The sequence below is a fragment of the Trachinotus anak genome, unplaced genomic scaffold, assembly GCF_046630095.1.
Source record: "Trachinotus anak isolate AG129_WGS33_773 ecotype Australia unplaced genomic scaffold, CSIRO_AGI_Tana_v1 ptg000019l, whole genome shotgun sequence".
NCBI lineage: Eukaryota > Metazoa > Chordata > Actinopteri > Carangiformes > Carangidae > Trachinotus > Trachinotus anak.
The window spans coordinates 18,255,726-18,281,579 of NW_027273870.1; the positions used below are offsets into that span (position 1 = coordinate 18,255,726).

The 25,854-nt window shown below is 38.7% G+C and overlaps 1 protein-coding gene across 1 annotated transcript; it reads right to left on the reverse strand.

Annotated features, from left to right (window-relative positions):
* Nucleotides 1-396: 396 nt before the first annotated feature.
* Nucleotides 397-25,854, reverse strand: tacr3a (tachykinin receptor 3a). The gene is made up of 5 exons (XM_071505212.1): nucleotides 25,197-25,854; nucleotides 20,780-20,968; nucleotides 20,013-20,163; nucleotides 4,954-5,150; nucleotides 397-4,343 (listed from the first exon to the last, which is right to left on the reverse strand). Exons 1-5 carry the CDS (start codon nucleotides 25,562-25,564, stop codon nucleotides 4,010-4,012), a joined length of 1,239 nt encoding a protein of 412 aa, XP_071361313.1. The 5' UTR covers nucleotides 25,565-25,854; the 3' UTR covers nucleotides 397-4,009.

Here is a 25,854-nt window from a genome sequence, read left to right on the forward strand (position 1 = left end):
GAGTTCTAGATAAGTGAAAAGAAGTAAGTATTTAATTTCGAAGGTTGTGGTATGGTTATTGTTGCCTGGTTTTGGCACATCTGTCTACCAAAGCATTAGTTTATGACTCTGAGGACAAGGATACCCAGAGGATTTACTGTTTTGAGGAAAAAGTGAGATGAAACATGATATCCAGCATGTAATTTGAAAAGGGACATAAACAAGACAAGTGTGGTTATTCTCAGAAAAGCATCATACTCCCTTGTATGATATTACAATAAAGAGATGCTCAAGCTGTGTCTGTAGTTATGATATATTTCCCTGCGTGTTTTGGGCTGGATCAGGACAAGTAACTGTAAAACTTCGGATGGTTTCCCTGAAGGGACCCCTTCAGCTCCAATGTTCACACTGTTACAGTGAATTTGTAATGGTTTATTAACCAATTCAGTATAGCCAGACAGAAACAACAACACATACTGACACTTTAACAAAGGTCAACGTAATGTTATAATCCACAACATTTGTGTTGATCTCAATTGTATTGCACAGCATTTCAGTGGCCTGACAGCAGCTCCCTAAACCAAGAATTAAATACGCATGAGTTGTTCAGTGCCTAAAGTAAAAAAAAAAAAAAACAAACAAAAAAAAACAATGTCTACAGAGAGTGTAATGCTTAAAATTATAAATATCAAAAAATATTTCGGTGTGTTGTTAATCTCTGAAAGGCAGTAGAAAAAAGTTTGTTTCTTCTTCTTCTTCTTAACTTTTCTGCTGATAAGGTTTGTGTTTTTTTGTCCTTGCAGCAACAAGCCTGCTGCTGCTGACACTCAACCAGTACTTCTTATACAGTATCTATTCCAATATAAGATTTACTGAGTGTATGCCTCTGCATTTTTCCTTGTATGAGCTTCACAGGTAAAATTCATAACAAGCTACGTAGAGTTCAATATGGAATTACTGTACATAACAAGATATTAATGCTCAGACATACTGTAATTATACGATGTGGAAGTGGTTACTGCAATGAAATATTTTTCTTTAATGGCAGCAGGTTGCTTCCATAGAGTTAAGATACTGAAAAGCTGTGGATTATTACATTAGTCTGTATTGTTTTAGACAGCTAGCACAAGACAAAACACTATTGCTCAGTATTTTTTCATCATTAAAATTGAACTGCATTTGCAACAAGTCACAGCTACGTTTCATCATAAGCATGTAATGTCAATTGTAAACACTCATGAAACTGTAAAGAGGACTGCTGCAATAAAGCTACATTAAGCAAATACATCAGTACTGACCAAAAACCCTCTGGAGGTCTTACAATGAAAAAACATGATATAGAATTTTAAAGTCACTTAATATTGTCAATAACAACTCCTCATCTCAATTTACCAAAATAACTGTCATTTCAGCAACAATGATTTAATATTATTTGTGTAAAGGATAATTCTGGTTATTTTCAACATGAGTCCTGTTTTGGAATAAGATCGGTGATAGCAGTACTTCCTGCAAACTGAAAGGGACAAAATATGTAGTGAAGTAATAACAACATAAGAATAGACTGCATCATATAGAGAACAAAGAAATGAGACTCAGGTTGAAATGAACTAATTATCCTTTAAAAATACAACAAAGACTATAGTCATCACTTGACAAAGTGAGGCACACATTGTACTGTACATTCATACAAAACACATACATTTATACAGAGAAACACAAAAATAGCTTCATTACTACATAAAAATATATTAAAAATCAGACAACAGCTTCATATTACATGACACTGAAATACACAGCAACTCTTTTGTCTTCACATTCTTCAGTAAATACTTTCATGAAGTCTTCTAACATTCAGAAATTTTGGAAAGGATAATTAAGAACTATTATAATGATATTTTCTATGGTTCCAATTTCTAATTAATTTAAGCTTTAATTTATGACAAAATAAACATCTTGCAACCTTTTGCCATTTTATTAATAACATGCAATCACAAACTGTCAAACTATTCGGCTTTTACAGCAACTAGCAGCAAAGCTCAATACATTATTTTAAAAAGATGTTGCAATATCTTTAAATAGGGTCACAAAGAAATCAAACAATTATTATTATGCTTAATTCGCAGCAGTGAAAATGGAGTTGCAATGCATTGTTCCTATGGTTTATATGATCATACCTGTCACAGCAGGCCTCCACTTATTGTAAAGCCAACATGTCACAGGCGAGAGTATTGCTTGGTGCAGTTCCAACACCTGTTGTGCAGTCAAGCAAGGACTTAAACTAAACTGCAACCGAGGACAACAGCATGAGGGAAGAAACTAGAGACACGAACAGAGGTAAAACTGATCACTCTTGTACGAACGCATTTAAAAGAAGATTACAGAACAGTAACAGATAAACTGCATTTCACTCTGCAGGTTCCTTTATTTTTTTTCTGCGCTGATGTATTATTATTATGTAAAACTGAAAAAGAGACACTGATCCATTAGTCTGTAGTTGGTTAGTTCGCTTTCATTCTACTTAGTCTCCAGTAGCCTGTTTATTGATGTATTACAAATGTATACTGGATTTTGCCTCTGGCTGGTTGCCAGTTACCAGGAAACATGTTCCTTACAACAGTTACATAACCGAAAGCCAAAATCAATTCCAATACTTTCAGAGCCAAACTCAGAGCCACATATAGAGCCAAACAGAGTTCAGTGCTCTGCAACTGTTCATCCATGGCTTCAGGGAGAAATGGAAGCAGAGTGCCTCCTCTGGATCAAATAAAGTTCACAGTTAGTACTTACGAATGGAAATGAAATCTATGACTTACATAATTACAATCACCATGACATAGTTTTCAGATTATGTCCATAGTGAGAGGGTCTCGCCGTTCTCGCATATATTTTAAACAGTGTACATCCAAGCAGAACTAATTCATTTCATTATCTATTGATTGATTAATGGGACAGGGACCTTGACGAAACACCAGTGCACTGACTGTGTTTATATGCTAATCACAATCAGAGCTGAATGTTGCTGAAGAGGAAGGAGCAGTTTCTTCATTTCTTATTTATTAAAATGTATTAATACAGAATTTTTTTTCTTAAAAGTATTAGTGCAAGGGAAAAGACCTGAAATTTATATGATCACATTGTTCAAAGTAAGCATTGCTCACCTTGTATGTTGTTAAGGCTGCTCCTTAGTGCAGAGGGATCATGAGACAACAGACCCCTGGACACAGGCATGTAAAGGGCCCTCATCATACCTACCAGAGCAACCCCCACACCAATCCCAGTCGCTAGCATTCATTTTGTGTCTTTTTCTAGGGTACGTTGCCTTAACCTTACCCTAACCTTACCTCTAGAATTCTGCTGTTGGTTGAAAACAAATCCTTAACTTCAGTGGTTGCTGCTGATGAAGACAAGCTGCACAAATATCTCCCAAAGCTTCCAGCCGCAGCAGATCCACACTGACGCACTTCTCCTAAATAATTTACCACTATATGTTGTATTATACTATTTTATAAGTGGAACACTGCTGTTTTTTTTTAATTGCTTTACTAATTTCAAGTTTGGTTTACTAAATTTTAAGTACTGTTGGGCTGTGTAATATAGGGAAAAAATGAACAGAAATAAGGTAAATTAAATTAGATACTGGATGACACTTTTGCAGATTTCTCATATTAAAGCATGAGGAGCAAACAGCTGTGTGACTGCGGTAACAGTCACTTCAAAGAGAGACTTTGCAGCCCCCTGAGCCCTTGGCTTGTGCCCAGAAGGCCCATTCAGTAATTCATCCATGCTCCAGGGTATCTTAAAAAAGACTGTGTTATCCAGGAAGGTAATATATTCAATACTCTCCATATCCAGCTGTTTATTTTCTGCACGTTAAAGTAATCACTTCAACATTGTTACAGTGCTTCTATGTCTAAATTAAGCAAACACCATGTGCACTGTTTTTTATGTATAGTGTATTATATATGTGTATAAAATACATGCACATCTGTGTTTGTGTAATATGTTGTCTGGATGTGTGTGGAAATGCTCCTCAAGAGAACTCCTCGGGTTGAGGGTTAGGAGTGCCGCCATTTTGTGTTTTCACACCGCTGCCGTTGCATCCGGTGATCTCAGTGTGGCGAGACGTGATGTAGCTCCTCTTCCTCGAGGACAGGGAGTGTTTCCTCCCAGAACCACCGACGGCGCTGCCATCGCCCTCTGCAGGGTCGTAAACAACCACCATGGTGGTATCCATTCGTGACAGCGTGTACATGCTGCTCTGGCGTGTTGGGTGCAGCCGTGTGGAGCGGAGTTCCAACTCGTCGTAGCTGGACACCTTGATGAATGGGCACCAACGAAATGCTCGCTTAAAGCCAGCTCGAAACCTGGTGCCACATTAAGAGAGAGAGGGGAAGTTATCAAATGAAGGGCAGTCAGCTGTTTATAAAAGTGGAGGGAAAATGAAATGGAAAATATATTTTTTTCCTATGTGCCGGCAAACGCTAGGGCTGGATGAAATGATTAGATTTTCAGTTCAAGCTCAGGATGACCTCATGTTCTTGTGAATGCGATATATCAGGGACGCCTTGAGGCAAATTTATTTACATCTCACACAAACATTCAGTTGGACTCAAGGATGAACTTATTACAATTTGGTGGTCAACGGTCAAGCTCACTGTGACCTTACAAAACACGTTTTTGACCATAACTCAGTGATTCATACAATAAGCATGACACAATTAAAAATATCTAATAGGATAAAATTACGTTGGTCAAAGGTCAAATTCACTGTGACATCATAATGTTCTGTAAAGCAATTAATGCAAAATGTTTCATATTCTCACATATAGTACCTTTAATTACACTCAATGATGTGACGTAATAATACAATCAGTTCCTTTTTTGTTTCTTCATTCACTCACAGTGTTAAAGTAAGAATGTTCCACTGCAACACTTTGTTATTTAGTTTGTCAACCCTACCCTGTTGTTACCCACCTGCTGTTGAGGCAGCAGTAGATGATGGGGTTGTACATGGTGGAACTCATTGCCAGCCACAGCACTGACAGGTAAACCTGTTGGATGTACTTCCATTTGCTCAGACGCTTGTTAAGACCCGTCACAATGAAATAGACATGATAGGGCAGCCAGCAGAGGGCAAAGGTCACGACTACAATGATCATCATTTTCACCACCTGCAAGAGAGAGAGTGAACGATGATGAGAAACATTCACAAGCTGTCACTGTTTTTAGGCTCCTGAGACAAAGACAGAACAAAAGACAGCAGTGTGTAAGCCACAGAAAATTATATAGGAAAGAAAAAAAAACACCACTGACAACCCCCATCATTCCCTCTGAAAAGGATGTATATCTTGGGGGAAGAATGTGGTGCATGTAATTGTCCATTTCTGAGTTAGAGCATTTTGGGAGCACTTGGCAGACCAGGCAACAGATAGATGCATTATTATGAGATGCAATGGAAAGTAGGCAGGGTGGATGTACAGGTTCCAAAGATCTGATATCGAGTCCACATCTGATCAAAAATCAGAGAGATATAAAGACTTTTACTGTCACATGGGCAGAAAACATTTAAGCACAGTAGCACTACAACAATGTAATGTACCTGTATTTGCTGACTGTAGAGCTAAAAGAACTTGTTCCATAAGCCTGTTAGTATTGCAACAGATGCTATGAAGTGGGTTAAACTGATCTTAATTCCTGGTTGTGGATGAAGTTTCAGTGGCTCAACCAGTGTACCATCTTCCAGCCATCATTAAGCAAATGTTCATGGCAGTACTTCATATGGCTCTATTTATTAATAATGATCATAAAGTTTTGATAATTGGATCTTGTCTGTCATTAACAAGGTTAGAGTTGCTTGAAAGTTTGTATGACATGTTTTATAGGATAACTGTTATATTGTCATTCATTTCCTGTTTATAAATTAGTTACAGATGCTTCATAGTATAAGTTATAACAGTCAATCAGCAATTAAAATATCCTTATATTTGCTTACAGCTACAACATATCATGGAAGCACATTGCATTCACAAAAGAAAAAAAATTGAAGACCTTATCTCATATTTATGCCATCCATATCTTATGACCTACTATCATAATTACAAGAATTACATCTCCTGATTATGAGAAAAGATCTCACCATGATGCCATAACATCATATGGTACATGAAAAGGAACTGTTAATAGCTTTTCAAAAATGTAAACAAATATAGGCTAAAAACGGAGCTTGAGTTGGAGCCCAAAGTGTAACTCACTGAATCCATGCCAACATTGTACTTCCTGTTTATTGTAAATGTTTACATCTGGTCACATGTGACGACTTAATTACAAGATACTGATTTAATAATTATAAGATAAGGTTATGGGAACATTTCATTGTGTCCTCAATAGAATTAGAATCATAATTTGAGATTGTATTTGACCATGACTGTGGCCACAATTTGATTTTTTTTTTTCTTTTGCCATCAATGAAAATACAAAATAGTGTTAGCTTAATGAAAGTGGTGGTGTTATCATTTTATCAACCACATTGCTAGACAACTATTGTTGATTGATCTTATTGATTATTGTTGATCTTTCTGCAATATCTACGGCATAGTTAAGGTAGGGAGAGATTATGGTCATGGTTAATAAAAATACAAACACTAATTGCAGGTTTGTGACAAGGTTCCAATATGGATGAATTCCTACAGTTGTGGTTTGCATTTTTAAGGAGATAGAAAGAAATTAAAGAAATTAAAGTAGATAGAAGAAAAGTCTAAATGCCAATAAATATCATTCAGTATTGTTATCTAATATATTTGACCATATACCTTTAAACTATTTTTTATTATTTCTGAAAGGTCTATCAGTCTACCTGTCTCTCAGCATATTTTGAGAAACCTCCTTGTCTCTGGGTGGTAACCGATTCATGGTATTGCATGACTTCTCAGAGGCAGGCTGGAGAGGCCTGCTACAAGAGACAAAACAGACATCATTGCATCCCTCCTGAAATCTAAACAGACGTCGTAGCACCCTCTTTTTTGAGTGCATGTTTCAAAGAAGTTTATGGCATAATATATGCCATGCTGTAAACTGTGCTAGGTACCTGCTAAACAGTGGTGAACCAGTCATTCAGTATTTTTGTTTGATGACAGCTTGGACGTTAAATGAAGGCACTGTTGCTCTCAAGAAGACATGATTTGCGCTTAAAAGTGATGTGAGAAGACTAACTGAAAGACATAAAGACCAAAGCAATTGTTCAATGGGTGCAGTGTAAATGTTTCCATCCCAGGTGATGCACTCGTTTACCAAAGAATCCTCCAACAGTGTGTTACAGTAACTGGGGGCAGAGTGCTCAGAGGGGAAGGTGAAGAGTTCAGTGTTGTGTTTATCTTAAAGTGCGTGTTCGGTATCAGTCAAAATCTACAGCTCTGGAATAGTGAAAATTTTTTTGAAGTTATTTAACCAGCCTGGTAGTAACTACTATCTATCTACTTTACTGAATGTTAGTAGTGTGTTCTTTCAGTGTTAAAGGACAATTCTGTGTCCTTGCTATTGTCAACAAGAACCAACAATGTGTTAGTCCATCTATCAGTACTTTCTGACTTCCCTAACTATGGCACCCGGCTGCAAGCCAATTCGTTGCCACTGAACAGGTAAATCTTTAAAAGTGGGTCACCATTCTTAGAAAGGCTCAATACAACAGCTCGTCAGTGTAGTTTTAGCAAGAAAAAACAGGAACTGAAACAGGAGAAAACCGCAGTTGTTGCTCTAGTAAATTATTTATGGCAGCAGGACAGTGTCGTGATGTTTATGGGAACGAATGTCATCCAGTGCAACAGTGACCATTCAATGTATATGCACTTAAAAGTTTATGGACAACAATGGAGGTCTATGGTCCAGATGAGTAAGCTATCATTGGCTACACAGGCATTTAATGTTAGTAACATCAATTAATGTGACAGAACCTAGTATCTTGTTAAACTCATTTTTATTTCACTTTTTTAATGCCTGTCTCACAACTATGAAAGGCATCAAGGTTCTCAATAGGCTAAATATGAAAGTAACCTTAAGGAGGAGACACACATTTGCGACGTGTTCTTGGGTCTTGTTTAAATTGTCCATATTTGGACTGCCAGAGAACTCAATACAGTCCATTGAACATATGATATGTATACAGGATATTTTATATGAGGCTGGATGCTGAAACATTTAAAGTATGTGTCTGCTTTACCACAGTCCATACTGGAACTTATTGTTTTGACATACACTTTAACAATTTTGTCACACTTAAAATGGTATGCATTATACATAGGCAGATACATAATGCTAAAAAAGACACCTGGTTGAATCAGTCCTGAAAATGCCAGCAAAGCTACAATGTGCATCATTCCCCAAGTAGTTTACTGTCCAGTTCATGGGGGCTCTAAGATATTGGACCTGACAGGAAGACAGAATCCATAGTCTCCACCTCACACGGCTACATAAACAATATTTAGAGTATATCCTGTAAAGCACAGGAGGTTTAGTTGAGCTCATGCAGTGGTTTATATAAATATTATATGACCCCCTTTAGGGCTATGGGATCACCTAAAAAAAATACTGAGATGAAGAAAAGTTCTGACCCCCTGCTGCACATGTTTCATAATGGGGGATACTGAGAATGTCAACGCATATATTTCTAGCAATGTCTTGTGTTCTTATTGTATAATATTGTTGATGGGAATAGCATGAATGCATGTTACACAGTTCTGACCTGCACTGAGCATGTGTGGACACATTGCAAAAAGTACAATTATTTCTGTCGACTGGAAAATGCAAGCAATCAAAATGTTTGCATGTCAAATATTCTACAAGGTGACAGACCTCTGCTGTTTGCATACGCAGTTGCTGTCATGTCAAACCTTTGCGAAAGCCTGACCCGTGCACACGTGCAGAGCATAACAACAAAGAAAAAATGGCTACCTGGAGTGCAAAGGGTTCATTTTTACACAAACTATGAAAAATTTCCTGTCACAAATGGGAAAATGGTCTCAGACATCAGGATCCTATACCTTAGATGTAATTCCATAAAATTTGTCAGCAATTTATCTTAAAATTGGTTCAAAACCTCAGAGAGCCAGCAAAAAGAGGTAAAAAATGGAAGTAATGTGTTCTCTCTCCCAGTAATTGTTAAAAGCCCATATTTTCAGTAGTCTATTGACAGACAACAAACTTTTTGCCTCGATAAAACCAACTACAGGAGTCCAAACTCCCGATGTGAGCTTGTCCTTGGGTTTCCTCACTTGGTTTTTGAAGGAAAGGTGCAGTGCAGTATCAGGACCTTACTTAACATTAGATAATGAACAACAAAGTGGGCTGCAGCCCATGAGGAGCATTCCTAACACCAACCCATTATTTAGTTAAAATAAGGTTGGCAAAAATGAAATTAAGTGAAATTAAGATGGAACAGTAACCAATAAGCTGCAAACAGTAGTCACTGGTCACCATGGTTACATCAAATTTAAGGCTGAAACAAAAAACTTTATTTAATTGTTTTTAATTAATTAAATTAATTCATTTATTTAAAAATCATTCATTTGATCAGGCCCTTTATTATAAGGTTACTTGACACTGAAGACAATATGTGAGGGAACAAAGAACTAATTGATTATAGAGATAAAATGTGGTCTTATAATGTGAGAAACTGTTTTTAACAACGTGTGACTGTTGTCTAAAGATCACAACATCCTGCCATAGATGTCGAGGTTGTGTGGGTGGGTAAGCATGGGAACTGGTGGAAATTGTGGCATGATTTAAACTCTGATCTCCTTAATCTTTCTGATTAAGAAACTCATCACATTTTGAGTGGGTGGCTTTAAGAAACTGGGTAAAAGATGCACTGATCACTGAACAAATGGTCTGACTTAAAAGTCTGGGAATGTTGCCATAAAAGCCAACCAGAAACAAAAGGCAAAATACAGACCTTGCAAAAGGGACCATAGGTCAGCTGGAGTACATTCACAACATAGAGGCTTGTTAAATACAAAAACACTCTCAACACACCGTAATTCCCGTTGTTAAACTGTGTCACTGTTTTCCAGTGAAACTTTGTCTTTATTATGAAGCTGTTATATACAAAGCTTTGAATATTCTGGTACAATACACTGATTTATGAAGTCATTGTCAGTAAGGACTTTCCAAATAACTCAGGTCATCTGGTTCTGGCCTTTAACAAATATCAAGTTAATATCCAAACCTGAAGTAGCAGCTTTTTGTTGTCATGCTCCTGTGAGCTAGAACTTCCTGCAAGAGGTTTTGAATGTGCACCTTCAATTTCTTTTCTTGAAACAAACATAAACCTTTTTATTGAAGATGACACATGCCTGTCAGTCATAGCTGTTAATATAATTTGTGTTTTTGTCTCTTAACACAAGCATTACTTACTTTTATACATTCACATTTTATGGCATTCTGATAAATTGAACTGTCTGAATGGAACACTATATCCTAAACAAATAACTCTGAGGTTAGGGACCCTGAAACTACTGAACGATGGAGAAAAACAAAAGTAGAGAGGAAGGTCTTTTCTGTTTGAAGTATGAAGGTCTGTAGACACATCAGGGACACACATTTATGTTGAAAAGACATGAAAAAGTGCATTTTGCACAATATGTCCCCTTTAACATGTGACACTTCTGCCTAACTATAATTTAAAAAATATCTAAATCACCTATAAAATAATTATAATAATGATTTCACACTGAGGTATTCTAGTATTTCTACCTTCCTCGAGGACAGACTGCCTGGTTTGTTTTGTCCTGTGGGCTAGAGAAGCTAAGTCATTATCTCCATGTCTTAAAGTCCCTTTGTGTATTTCTGATGCTGAGGTTGTTTTCTGGAAGGCAAGGAAGCAAAGAAAGGTTTAACTATTGAGAGAACCATACAAATACACACCACATATCTCCAACATCCAGCAATGGTCTGCCAGTGAAAACAGGGAGCGAAACAAAAAGCCTTATTTGAGCCGAATTTCAATTCTCTAAAGTCCTAAACCCTGCTGGGTTTTAAGGTTGCTGTATGTGTGTAGTAGTAGTAGTCACTTTATTGGTTTCTAGATGAAAGGCTTGCACTGATTACAAACAAAATATTTTTTATTAGTTTGTCTCCCAGAAATCTCGGCAATTAGTCAGGAAAACACAATGTGCTGAATGAAAATTTTAAAGAAAAGAAAAAGAAAGAAAGAAAAAATTGATAAGTGCTGTTTCGGCCTTTATCTACTCCAAACACTCAAAAAAATGGCAGAATAGAACAAGCTGCATCCAATTAATCTGTTACGGAAGTTGAAATTCAATTAAATATACGACATATTTGAGTCTATATTTTTGTGTGACTACATCTGTGTGCACATTCAGAGAATCTTGGATAGTTTTCCTATTAGGCTGGACTTTAAAATCCTATGTAAATGGGCTCAGACAGAGTTGGGAGAGTAAGAGATGAGTGAAGACAAAATATAGGAAATTTACATACAGCACCTCAGACCTCAAAGGGATAATGTCTTATCTCTTCGTACCACTTTGATGTGTGATGATTGCTATTCTACAAAGGGCCAGTGGGACAAAAACACACACAGAAAAAATGTCTTATAAAAAGAATAGTAATGGTAATCGTACTGTAACCAACAGTTCTGCCGAGCAGGATTACTGGCGCTGAGATACAGGCTGCAACAGAAAATGTAAAATAACCTCGAATGTCATGAGGTCTATTTCTATATATTTGTGTTAAATAAACTCTGTCGATTTTGGTTGTTTTAGAAGTGTCTTGTTGGTCTGATGTGGGTCATTGGTGGCATGTTGTGCACCCCTTCGGGCCACCCAAGGGTAAGGGGAAGGTTATATTGTTGCTTCTCACTTACTGCTCTGTGACAAGGTCAATGTCCATATGCCGTACATATTCTGCATTCACATTCAGTCTCTTCCACATAAGATGGCTGGCTTAATAACTGACTGAAACAAACATGATATAATGTGTTGCTTAGTGAGCTTTTCAGACGCTCGTAGGCCGATTCTGTTTTGTTTGTTACCTTAGGACAGAGCAAGGTAGCTGCCTCCTCATCGTTCTAGGCTTTGTGCTTAGCTAAGCTAGGCTAAGCTAAGCTAACAGGCTGCTAGAGTACATTCATATTTATCTACACAGAGTCTCAGCAAGAGAACAAATAATTAAATTTCCCATAATTTAAAACTATTCAAGCTAATAGCTATTTTGAGATAAGACAAAACAGAATAAATAATTGAACTGTTATCTATCAATAACAAATAATAGGTACCTGTCTATGCGTGTCTACACAGTTGCTGACAAGACATCTGCATTCATACTAGTGGTTCACAGCAAAATCCTTGCTAATGATGAGTGCGAAAATGAACCTTTTTGGTTTGTTTGGTTTGTGAGACAGTGAGTGAAGTCCATCAGTTTTAACAAGATGATTTTTATGGCCATGGTGGTTTTCCTAAGGGCAGCAGGCAGGCAAGCAGGTGACAGATGCCTAAGGTAGAATATCTGTGGAAAATGATAACATATATCCATCTATGTCTTATAATTGGACATGACAAATGTTCACAGGTTTTTCGTGTGAGAAAATACCTGTGCCTTCAACCAGGAGAGACAACAGCAAGCAATTGGCTGAGCCCTGCAGTTGCTATCGTCTCAGTCCTTCCATCAGGTCTGAGAGGAGAATATCAAGTGTTTTCAGTCCCACTTCTCAAATACAGAGGGCCATTTTACACCAAACCGGCCCATAGAAACATGTCTTTGTAATCTAAAGACTATTTCATATCAATTCTAAAACATGGAAAAGGGGAGAGAAAAGGAGAATGGCATTTTCTCTCTAAATATTAGTTTGAGTCACTATTTCAAAGTTGTCCAGAAACAGAAAATCATGTAAATGAGAACAGCTTTATTGGGAATTCAGCTGTGTTAAAATACTGCATATGTGAGGACAGAGTAGGAGAGAAGCAAACAGATAAAGGAACCGACACCAGCTGACACTAGGCAGAATGCAAATAGCCTATGACACAGTCCAGTTATAGACTAGGTTTTGACCTAGTCTTGTTGCATTACTACTCCCTGCCGGGATTTGTTATTTAGATTCGGACTGATGACTTCTGTATAACTGTCTGGCTTTCCAGTAAAAGACTAAACCTTTTTGAATTTTATCTCGTTTCCTGCTGCGTTTGGAGTCTTGACCTGCCCACAAACATGACATGAAGGCCACAGAGTTGGGATGAAATGATGTACCATACAGTCTCCTCAGGCAGTGATCACCAGTAAACAGTTTACCTATTCGAAAATAAATAAGTTCCTCATTATTCACCTGTTTTTTCCATCATGTCTCCTAGAAATTACTATTATTATACTGTTTCGAGGGAATCATAATTGTAGACATTGTAGATGAGTTCTGTCTGACACTTTTTACTTTTTCTGTATTAAACCAATACCACAATCCTTGCCTAATCATCAAGTACCATCAGTACCTTAACATGTAACTATTATAAATGTAAACATATTTTCTTTTGCATATTAGTAGTGTATGAATAACATTTTTAGGAGGGTTGGTTTTTTTACTGAAGAGTGAACCAGTTCTTCATTTTTTTGCCATTAAGATTTACTAGATTACAATTCCACTTGGGTTGAAGGCTGATGGTTGATGGAGCTATAATGGGCATTGTGGGAGTACTCTTCTAATAGAGTGATAAAGGTGTAACTTATCCCTCACTGACAGGTGTAACAAGGAGTAGAATGAGGGAGATGTCTGTACACACCACAAATCCCTAACAAGGTGCAATCAGCCAGAATAAGAGAAAGTCCAGTGGGTTTACTATATTAGTGAGGGGCCATTAAATGTGAAACTAAGAACTCTGTGTGCAGTTAGCTTATTCCTCATGCAGGCCTTCCTTATGGACCATTAGGACAATATTAGTATTTGTTTGTCTTAAACTTACAGCATGAGTGGTAGCCTTTAAAGGGTTTTTAATGTTGGACCATTATTAAGTGTTAATAATGTTGCTACAAAGGAACATAATTATCAAGCCAAATGATCAGTGTAAAAATAATGACAAAACCTACTTTAAAGAAGCTGCAGTAAACACTTTATATTGACTCACTCCACCATCAAAATCTACATCAACACAGTATTTCATATCTAAATTAAAGTGAGCGGTGGGAAACAAACAGATGAGGACAACATATTAGTGTGATGCTGATTTATTTTTGGAAGGATGAAACTCAAACGCTAATGAGCTTTTGAATACATGAAATAGATACTGAGTTAGATTGCCACCGACCAAAAACAGTCTTGGGGCTTGCCCCAGCGCTAGATTTATGTTCCTTCATTAATCCAGTAAATGACTACCCATTAGTTAGCCAGAATGAGTCCCACTAACAATTGGGAATGTGATACAATAAAGACAAACCTCAGCAAGCTGCGTGCCTGAGTGATTAAACTGAAGAGAAACTGATTCTGTAAAAACAAAAGAAAGAGTAGAGAAAAAAAGTCTTTGCTTCACAAACAGAACTATTTAAAAAAATCCCTCAGTATAATCCTGTCTTTATATACAAGTAATTTGCAAGAGGAAATGTATTTTGAAAGAAATGCAATACTTCTGGGATTATGTTTTTATCCACACCATAAATTCATTTGTTAGAGTTAAGATACCACAATGTTCACTGACAACATGATTCATTTGTTTTTTTCTCATGGGAACTAAAAGTTGATATGTTTATAGTTATAAAAAAACTCTGAAAACAGGATGTGAATCCCAGTCTCTGCGCTCATCCCTGTACACAGTGACTTTAGACACAATGTGTTTATTTATTTTTAACCAAAACCATGAGCTTTCTTTAACCTTAACCACAATTTAAATTTATAGGTTTATAGGCTGACCACCCCCCTAAGACTTCTGTGCAGTACAAAAATGACACACTTCCAACAAGTCATCCAACCTGAACAACCATATAGGTTGTTTTCTACTCTCTGATACGACCCATCAGAGTTTTGCCGAAATAGTGCCCATAAGGCAGCAGGCGTACCGGACCTTAGTTGTCATGGCCACACTAATAAACACACCAACTGTATCGAGAGCGACGTACCTATCTCCGTCGCCATGATTAATATAATAACGGTCCTGGCTTGGTTAGATTTAGGCACTAAAACTACTTGGTTAGGTTTAGGAAAAGAATGTGATGTGGGTTAAAATAATCACTTCCCCAACATTAGTCAGACTTTGTTGTCATAGTTACAATAATAACAACATGGTTCACTTTGTCAAACTGTCATGGATAATAGAAATAATATGAACTGCTACTTTCACATGGGAACACTGCACACCTGTATCTAAGTCCTGTGTTTTGTTCAACCTCCTCCAAACTGAGACTTTGTCGCTCTACATATAATGTCACTGCACTTTTCCCTTTGCTCCCGTCATATTTCAGCCACTAACAATAAAGCGTTAACTATGGATTATAATAACCTTCTGCACAAATGACCTATGGGCTCTAGTTTACAGCAGGAAACTCTCCCCACTTCATTAACAGGGAAAAGAAGTTGCTAAAGAACATAATAGAGGCAGCAGTTAAGTTTCCTCAAAATCATATTCGGACATTTAGTTGATATAAATGTCATTTTAAGAGACTGGGTTGCTCAGTGGATAAATCTGCTCTTTGAAGTCAGCAGTTATAAACCATTGCATGAAAGAAAGGGAAATCCAAGCAATCGGTTGCCTTTCAGCAAGCGCCTTTGTCAGAGTGTGAAAAAGACATGAATTAAATTTTTGTTTGAACAATGGCTGGTGAGAAAAAAGAGCAAAAGAAGGTTATGTGACTGTAGCCAGTGTACTTTAAGGCGGCTTTCAAAGGAAAGCAGCCAATTCCTATTACATTATAGCATGGCTTGGTGAATGGCCCTTAAAACTGCTGTGGTTTTCATTATGGGATAGGTCTGAGCTCCTGTCTGTCCATACGCCTGTCTCTCGCAGGACAGACAGAGTTATTGACACCTGCCCAGTTGGGATTAGAACAGTCACATTATCCCACTGCGGCTTAACACTGTTGTACTTCATTTCTGGAAAATCTGATTTTGCAGATGTAATCCATCCCAATCCTTACATCCACACAAACACTCACACATAGTACTTTCTCTTCCGGCAGAAAGTAAGATGGATGATCAATGGTGCTTACAACACAAGTCGAACACAGGTTATCTTGAAGAGCCGTACGGCAGTCTTATGACAGGTCATTAGTGCTGCACTTTACACTGACATTTCGAACACACAGCCCCAGGTATGAGCTTTAAATAGACCACCTGTGGCTCGGTGATTACGGAAGAATGGATTAACTCAGTACAATGGACTGGTGAATCTTTTTCTCAATAACGATGATGAAAGGTGTAGCTTTTTATTGCTTCCTATCACCTCACAGACCTCTGATGGCTGCACAGGAAATTTGTCATTAGGGTGAAACATAAGAAAACACTTGAGAAAGGCCTTGAGAAATAATAACACTCTTCGGGGGTTCTTTTTTGTATACAATTACCACTTCCTGCTCCATTACTTCAGTTCATTCATTTCATTTCAGTGACCTAAAATAAATTAGTGTCAGTCTTTTAAGTGGGTAACACCAGTCTTGAAGATGCAAATGCCACCGTTCAACACATGTGATAGCTACTTAAGGGCCATTCTTGGTCAAACAAGGGGAAATCAGGAAAGAGCAAGTGCAACCACAGCAGCTGATAGTAATAGGCTGAGATACTAATAGAAGATAGAGTTTCTATCTAACATTAACATCACTTTAAATGATAAATTCACCAAATAATCTGCTGCCAACCAAGTGCAATAGAGGGGGATGGATTTTTACAAAGGGATTAATTAGCAAATAGTGCTGATCATTTGAGGGAGGAGATACATCACTCCATTTATTATTAGATGCATTATTTCATTAGCTGGTATTTTTCCTGGAGTCTGGGATACAATAAAAACATTAGCCTTTAAGCCTGCGAGTTCTGTGATGCTTGACAGTTTTGCCGAGGGCTGTTTGTTCCTTTCTGTAACCTATTCTGATGACAGCCAGCAAGCACTAAACTTTCAACCTGCATGACATTCATCTCCAAGAAAAAGAGAGTGTACAATGTGATCAGCGATAAGGACAGGATGGACGTTGAAACATAAACTTAGGAGAAAGAACACTTTATCTCCAAAGTTATGCTTAAATGCTATAATTCAGACTTCATGCACACACACACACACACACACACACACACACACACACAAAATGCAAACTGCTTTTGAAGTAGGCACTAGAATAAACAGTTTGTCAGGAAAGTGATACTGAAAATTGTTGACTGAATCCTGAGTACTCCCCTGGAGACCGGCACACAAACATTCCTTCTCACTTATTGATCCGTGCATTTACTGGGTTGAAGGATACCCATCAGAACCACATTCAGGCCAGAAATAATGACCACTGTAATGAGGCCAATATTGGTTTTCAGGAAAAGGTGAGAACAGAGACAGAAATCTGGATCCTGCCCTCAGGCAACACGTCTGTGGGTGCCCAGGAACTTGTGCAAATCGTAAGAGAAAAAAATCAAGAAATCACGAAGTCATTCTGAGGGATGTCCAAATTGGCAGCAAAATAATGTTTTCCATTAAAGACATGTAGGGGAATGGACATGATGTCAAAGCAGAGTTTTATCTGAAAGTTACACCATTGCTGGTGCCAATATTATCCTTTTTTAGTGTTATATTACAGTCCCATTTGGATTACATAGAGCACCTAATCTTGTATTGCCCTGTGAACTGCACACACTGACTTTCAAACTGAGGCTGTTACAAAGTGTGTTAACACATCCTGCCCACTGACAACCAGACCTGTGCATTACAGCATCCCGAAACAATGTGCTTAATGTTTAAATGCATTATGTTCTCTCTTGTTTGAATAACCTAAAATACACTGATTTGATTGTGTGTTTGTGGTGGGCATGCCCAGACTTGTGTCTGTATCTTTGTCAGCATGGCTGTGTTTATTAATTTTGTGTAGTTTGTTAAAAATTTTGTTTGGTCTTGATTTCTCTTAGCTGTGATTGTGGGTATTTGGTTATTTTTTTCTCATTATTGTGATTTAATGGTTTTTTAAATGGTTTGTAGGCTTACACCATGTGTTTTGTATGGTTTTGGCACCTCAAAAAAAAAAAAAAATCAATCAATAGCTATGCCTTGTTTACCAAGATGGTAAACAATGAGATGGGCTAGATGTACGCCTGGCAGGACTTCTGGAGTTGCCGAGGGTATCTGGAAAGACTGAGGAGGAGCTCAGGAGGAAAATAAAGACACATGCAGTGTTGGATTTCAGATTGAGGAGAGGTTGATCTTTATTTTCCCTTTGTACTACATCATCACGTCCTCCTTTGCTCCGTCGTAATTACTATGGCCACTAGAGGTCACCTGACAATAAAATGTAATTATGGGTTGTAATTAGCTGCTGGCACAGATGATCTAAGTGGTCGTTTTTTAGATGTGGACGGTCTTGTAAATTACCAGCTATGAGAGGCTGTAACACCTGGACACTATGTGCAGTGATTGAGAGAGCATAAGAGTGCAATAAAAACCAGTTAGCGAGCGAACAGAAAAGTTGAATAGGATAGCTCAAACTAATTAATAAAAAATTGTAGAGTGGTAGTGGTAGAGTACGCACAGTTACTGAAAAAAAAAAAAAAGAGACCAAGCCTAAACATTTCCAGAACAACAGTCCCAGGGTCACCATGTCTTCTATGCTAATTTTTTTTAAAGTACAGTTTTAGCAGTTATTCGGTAATTAACATCCCATTTAATATCACTTTAAATTAACGCATTTGGAACAGTGAAGGGGTCAGTGAAGGGGTACATACATTACAGTAGTATGACTAATAAAGAGATACCAGGTGTAATAAAACATCTATTGTAATTAACTGAACCTGCCTGTGCCACATATAATTTTATTCACCAGAGATGACATCTTCAACAAGCTCCAGACTCCGGAGACATGGAGGCTGTGACTTCAGATATGTCTACCAAAGTGTGGACAAGCTCATAATGCCCCAAGACACTGCTGGTTTTCAGAGCTTGAGCCTGTCTGAATGCATGGACAGGCAATTGATTGAGGACGAGCGACAACCACAAAGGTTGTGTTGTGTGGAATCAAGGTTTTCGTCCCTGAAATGTTCACAGTGAAGTGTGTTTCCGCACACACATACTCCAGACAAAAAGTCATTACTCTTGCTCACTGCAATATGCTGTAGCTGCTGCTTTCACTTTGCTGTACTCTGAAACAGAAAATTAAAACTGATAAACCCCCCAATTTCTCCAGGGGAAATTAGATGTAAAAGTCCTGTTTTTCCAGGTATTTGTAATTATATTAGAGCCCAGAGTTCTTGCTTTAGTGAGAAAAAATAATGTTTATGGTTTCTCTGTTGTCCTACTGCTGCTACTGTGACAACATGATCCATCATGTCCAAAGCATAAATATTAGTTCCTGTGATTAGACACGACAAGAAGTTCACAGGGAGTTATTTTGGTTCATACACTAAACAACAGATTATCATGAACATAAAGAGAACACAAAACAGGCCAAGGAACAATTAATCAGATTAGGTGGTGGTCTGGGACTTCCCGCATTAGACAGTAAATGCTTTTAGCCACAGTGAGTGAATTAACATAGACAGAGGCTTAAATTAAATTCCTACAGGTATACTGCATGTTCAGCAAGAGAGGGCTAGAAAATCAATTTTTTCTTTAAGGGGAATATGTGTCAAATTGGCACAGTGTTTCAAATGGTCATTCTCTTGTCTGGGGTTAGACTATCAAATAGAATTGCGATAATAATCCCCTGTAGCCACCGGCTGGTCAGTGGCAGAAAATTACACTAATACCTGGTTCTCGAATTTCTAGCGTCCAAAGATCGTCGTGTTCACAGTTACTAATTGGACTGCCACAGATTATATCTGCATTCTTCAATGAATGGAGCACTGTTTCCCCCTCAAGCATGCTTACCTTCCTTTTGGCCCGGAGCTGCCCATGATAGTTATCAGACGAGTCTCCTGGGATCTCCCCTCCCCACAGCGTCACCCCCACGATGGTGTAGGTGATGCCCATCACAACTAAAGGCACTAAGTAGACCAGAACTATCACTATGATATGATACCTGGGAAGAACGAGAAAGGAAAAGGCTGAAGAGTGTTTACATTTATAGAATATTCACTTGAGAAATATTTTCATCCACAGAACTTTTTATGTTCTACTATAAGACAGGTTGAGCTTCCTGCATTCCCGATGCGTTGCACCAAATGATTGACATGAGGTGAGGGTGGCTGCATCACACATAACACTGTATGGTCATGAATTAGAAAAACACAGACCCAAGGTCTCTGGAAAAAATCCATCAGTGTGAAAAGAATTTTCCATTACAAGCAACTCATATCCTCATTCGTTCCAAACAACAGTGAGTGAACAGCACAGTACTGACTGTGCATGTCAGTGTCAACATTAATGAAAAGGGTTATGTAGTCTGTCACATGCATTATGCTCCCAGTGTAAATATATTTAAAAAAGGACATTTCTTTGGCTCTTCCAACATTCTTTTCTTCCATTTTTCTAATTGAGAAATTACACTGTAATTAACCTGTATGGAGCAAAGAGTTAAAACAAGCTATTTTTGAATTCAGTTCAATCTGTAGCAGTTAACTGAGGTGGAAAAAAACTGAGCTGGTGCCAAAGCACATTCCAGTTCTGGTAAAAGCAGTTTTCTAAACATTTCTCACATGAAGGGGTCATCGGCCATGCGGGGCCAGGCCACATAGCAGAGGGTCCTGCGGGGCAGAGATTTGGTGGTGGAGAAGTAGCAGAGAGGGAAGGCCAGAACCACGGCCAGACTCCAGATACACGCGATGATTCCTGTGGTGGCTTTGGCTGAGAGACGAGGCTTCAGCGGGTGGATGATAGCCATGTACCTACAGGGTAGAGGTCAGTATGTTAAAAAGGCATGCTTGTTTAAAGCCTCAATAATATGTTAATTGTTGATTGATTACTGATTTAATCTTTATTTAACTAGGAAGTCTCTTATATACATTATATATTCAGTGCAACTACACCCACCTCGATAGAAAAAACCCTTAAAGGTTTTAGTTCTGTTTATTTCATACATATTCTATGGCAATGACATTGTGATACCAACATACTTGTACTTTGATTTGTGAGTTGTTTAGATAGTGTTTTCACCTCTTTGGTTGATTCCTTTAAAGGAAGAAGGCAAAGTCTGAAAAGTAGGTAAAATCTTGTGCAACAGAATTATGTATATATTTTCTGTCTTATCATTAGAATCATCTTGTCACTCTTCAGATTTATTTTAGAAGCCTCGGCTGTATGTGAATGAGTCTGAATAGAAATTATCACACCTAAAATTCAATGGCAGATTCAAGCGATTCAACATATAATTCACACTGTGTTTCTAGCCTGTAAAAGTCCAATTACAGTGCAGTGTTTGGTTTTCGAGGAAATTGCTGGATGATTTGTTCCAAAAAAAACTGAGATTTTGTTTGAATGACACAGTGAAACACTCCAAACTGGCAGGAGATTACCAGCTGAACATGAACCCAACTCAGGATGCTGCATGATTTCAATAGCTGATAAGGCAAGCTTAGAGCCACTAATTCAATCTTCATAGGATGGTAAAGAATGGGCTGTGTCCTGTCACCTCAGTGACTGCAACTCCTTGAGGGACAACAACTAAGATGGCCTTTCTACTCATCAGTAATTGCTCGGCATTTATTCTGAGTGTCTCGCTGGCCCTTGTGTATGGCAGCATAAGAATAGCTTGTTAGATGTCCAATCAAGAATGTGCCCGAGCAGCCTGAGTTATTCAGGATCTAACATGCTTGCACAACGGTGACTGATCTAATAGACTTGTAACCACTGAACAATCACCACAGTGCAACACCAGTAACACTTGAATAAGCTAAACAGGATTACACACATACATACACACACACTTTCTTTTTTTTGGTATCCAAGCACACACATCAAAGCACATTCACAGAGGCATCAGCGTCTACTGGGCATGATCACAGAGACATTACAGCAGCAGAATAATAAATCATTTCTTTTCTTTTTTTTTCAACCTGGGAGTCTGTCATGAACGGAAAAGCTTTTGGACCATGTGTTGTTTGGAAACCATGTCACCATGGTGTGACATTACCAACTAAACACTCACTTCATCACCACCTGGTGTTTAACAAGCAAAGATTACTTTGGATGAGACTTCCCATGCAAGTAGCCAAACATTATGTGCACACCTAAATGTCAAGTGTTGGCTCAAATGTCCTCAGATGAGAGGAATATGTTTAATGTTCAGCCACCCTCCCTTAACAGACAGTCCCAAAAACACTTACACTTACCAACAGTGGCATCTAGCCATGCAGATTATCTGGGTTTATTTGTGCATGTTGGAATATCCACCTTTGAGATTCCTGCTGTCACCACAATACAATAAAAGTGAATGGACTTTTGTTTGTGGTGCTGACCGCATTGAAACATTATTGATTAAAAATTCAGCAACAACAACGACAACAACGACAACAACATCTTCTTCCAGGTAAAATGTCAACATTACACTGGAGAATCCACAGACCACAGACCTGTCAACAGTTTTCTATGGTGTTTGGGCAACAAGCAAAATCCCATTAACCTTCATTGTACTGGGGTGGAGGCAGACTCTAAAGGACTTGTAATCTCAGAGGTGAATATCTCACAGCCTGGACAAATTAAATTGAAACCACTTGCATGAGTTAAGTTGAGCTGACCCTTCGAAGAATACAGCACTTTTTCTCAGTGATGAGTGACGTTTGTCTCCTCCAGCTCTCTCTGCACAGAACATTAAACCTGAAAGTAGCCATTACTGGTGACTATCTAATAAAAGTGTGACAGGGATTTGAATTGTTGCAATAAGGCAATAGAAACCCACTGAGACAAAAGAAAGGAGGACATACTGTACAACAAAGGTAGGTGCGTACAAAGTGTCTATGTAGCAGATGTTAACTGTAAAAAAAGATTTAAGATAAATTCACTTTTTTTAAAAATAGACTTCATACACAGTGCATAATGTTTTATTGGCTGCTGTTGTTGTAATGAGTGACTCCAGATAATGATCCAAGTGCAGAGGAAGTGTCAGCGTGCACTGGTGTCTTCATTATCACGTGTGGCATGGAAGTGTAGACGCAGGAAAACTGCAAATAGGTTGTCAAACACAACACTGCTGCAAATGCACAAATCAAAATCTTATTATACAGGCAAATTATACTATATGCTGGAGAAGTAGTACTGTACTGTATACAGTAGACACAGTAATGATACATATGACTGTATTGTGCATATTCACGGCTTCACCACAAAAAAACATAAAGGTGTGAGAAACGAAAGACTGTCACCAGCCGTGTCATCATAAAAAGCTTCAAGGCTTCACCAGTTACCGTCCACACAGCAACCTGAGTTTATTTTGCTGCAGTGCCCAAGGAAACACACTTGGCAGCATGGAGAGTCAGCAGGAAGGACAAATTCACAGATGATCATGAACTGTGGCCTCATGCCATTTCAAGACATCAGAGCGGAGACAGCACCATACTGGGGTTACGAAAAGCATGACCGGAGGTTACATCTACATTATGTAGGTCATAGCGATGTTCTCTTTCGCAGTACACGGTTGACAGAATCGAATGGACACTGCAGACCAAAAATACAAACGCATGGAAGTTTCTGTAGAGGAGCCAAAATGAGCACGGCCTGAGGAAATGCAGTTGTTCCCTTTGTGTGTCAAGGAGAAGTACTGGAGGAGGAAAACACCTCACACAACGCTACAACACAGTGTGACACATGTACACGAGCTGGAGACACACACTGTGCTTGCACGCAGCTTCTACGTGCTTTTTGTTTTCATTATGTTCGGCCTGTGGCTGCTTCCTTCATCAGTCTAATCCCTTTATTCAAACATTATGACGTATGACGCTCCACTGATCAGAGCCTGATAGTGACGACTGCATCTCCACATTAATGGAAACTACAGGGGGGAAGAAAAGAAACGGAGGTGGAGGAGGAAGAAGGGAAAGAGTGTGTGAAAAAGCAGATAAATAATGTGAGTGCCTGTGACAGAGAGAGAGAGAAAGTCAGAGAGCGTGAAAGCAAGGAGGAGAGGGCGATCTTCTCTAGGGTGTTGGCACATGTAGAGTCAGTCACTGCAGTGCAGACTCTCTGCAAGACAACATCTTCAGTCAATGATTCATTGGCAGTGAAACATAAAAATAAATGTGTGGAGAAGGCCCATGGTGTGTGAGATGACAGTTACCCTGCTGGGAACCGCCTTTCCAGGATAATAATGCAAATCACAAATAAGTAATTGCCCACTCTTCCACCACTGGGAGTGGAAATAAATGTATGTTCAAATCAGCAGGGGGCACAGACTAACGTGGGGGCAAAGCTTATATATATAGATATCATCAGTGGAATTCAAATGTCACTGATGGGGACTTTATATAAGTCAGTCTTTAGCATGAGGGCACAACTTAGTACATCAGAATTGCATAACCCTTACCAAATGGAGCGCAGTATGTCTTCAAGCAAGACATAAAACTGATCTGAGGGGTTTTTTTTTTTGGTTTTTTTTTTAAGCACAAGATTCAATTTTCCGCCACTGCTGGTGGAGGCAACATAGCCAAGTGGAAAGATCAGAAACGAAATGTCCAAAACATCATGCGTGAAACAGTTGAGATTAAAGTGTTTTGGATGACAAGGATTTTTATAGCCTACAGGCTGTACAACTTAAATATTTATAATCTGTGTTTGTGCTCTGGACACGCCATTGCTTATTTAATGATTAAGGTGTGCTGTAGGTAGTCTGCATTAAAATCGAATATATTAAATCTCCATGTCTGTGTGGAGCTACAGGAAACACCTTCACACCATTGTGGTTATTTACACACACAAACGCACACTGATATTGTCCGTTCATTTATTCCAACGTAGATAAAATTTAAAAATTATTTTCGAAATTATAAACTCCGACAATAAAATATATATAATTCATCCCCCCACACATGCAGCTGAGAGAGAGACGGAGAGTTGGGATCAGGGGCGTGGGAAGGATTTCGCATCAGTCATTCGTTAAATGCTCACAACATCTCCTCAGCTCACCTGTCCACAGCTATCGCGGTCATGGAGTAGATGCTTGCAAACACGGATGTGACCGGGAAGAAGTTGTGGAATTTGCAGTAACCCTCCCCGAAGTACCACTCCCCGTGGGCAGCGTAGACAAAGTTTATCAAAGTGTTGAAGGCGGCCATTGACGCGTCGGAAAACGCCAAGTTTAGCAGAAAGTAGTTCGTCACCGTCCTCATTCGTTTGTGGGCAAGAATGATCCATATCACGATGAGGTTTCCAAACACCGCCACCGCCAACACGGAGCTGTAGGCGACGGACCAGAGGGCGACGCGCCAAGGCGGCTGCACAAACTGGTTGGTGTAGTTCGCTGTTATATTGGATCCGTTATGTGGAGCTGCCATCCTCCTCTCTTTTCCCCCCGAATATAGTGGATGCCTTGGTTGTTTCACGAGTCTGCTCTACCTACTGAGGCGCAAATCTAGAGTAGTCGGAGAGGATTTGCGTATCGGCACCATAGCGCGCAACTTCAACGCATGACCACCCCTAAAAAGCACATATCACTCCCAAAGGTCCCTACAGTGTGGTCTCCAACCCTTCCGCTGTATTTCAGTATCAGATAATATAAATTAAAACAGTGAAACAGTACATCTAACAAGTAAGCTATCCACCAGTGCCTGTTGAATGTGGGTGT

Excerpts from the sequence above, each read along its gene's own strand:
- tacr3a (XM_071505212.1), bottom strand. The coding sequence starts at position 25,564 with ATGGCAGCTCCACATAACGGATCCAATATAACAGCGAACTACACCAAC. Across the intron at positions 20,969-25,196 it reads ACCGCGATAGCTGTGGACAG|GTACATGGCTATCATCCACC; the intron begins GTGAGCTGAGGA and ends TCTACCCTGTAG. Across the intron at positions 20,164-20,779 it reads ATGGCCGATGACCCCTTCAT|GTATCATATCATAGTGATAG; the intron begins GTGAGAAATGTT and ends CGTTCTTCCCAG.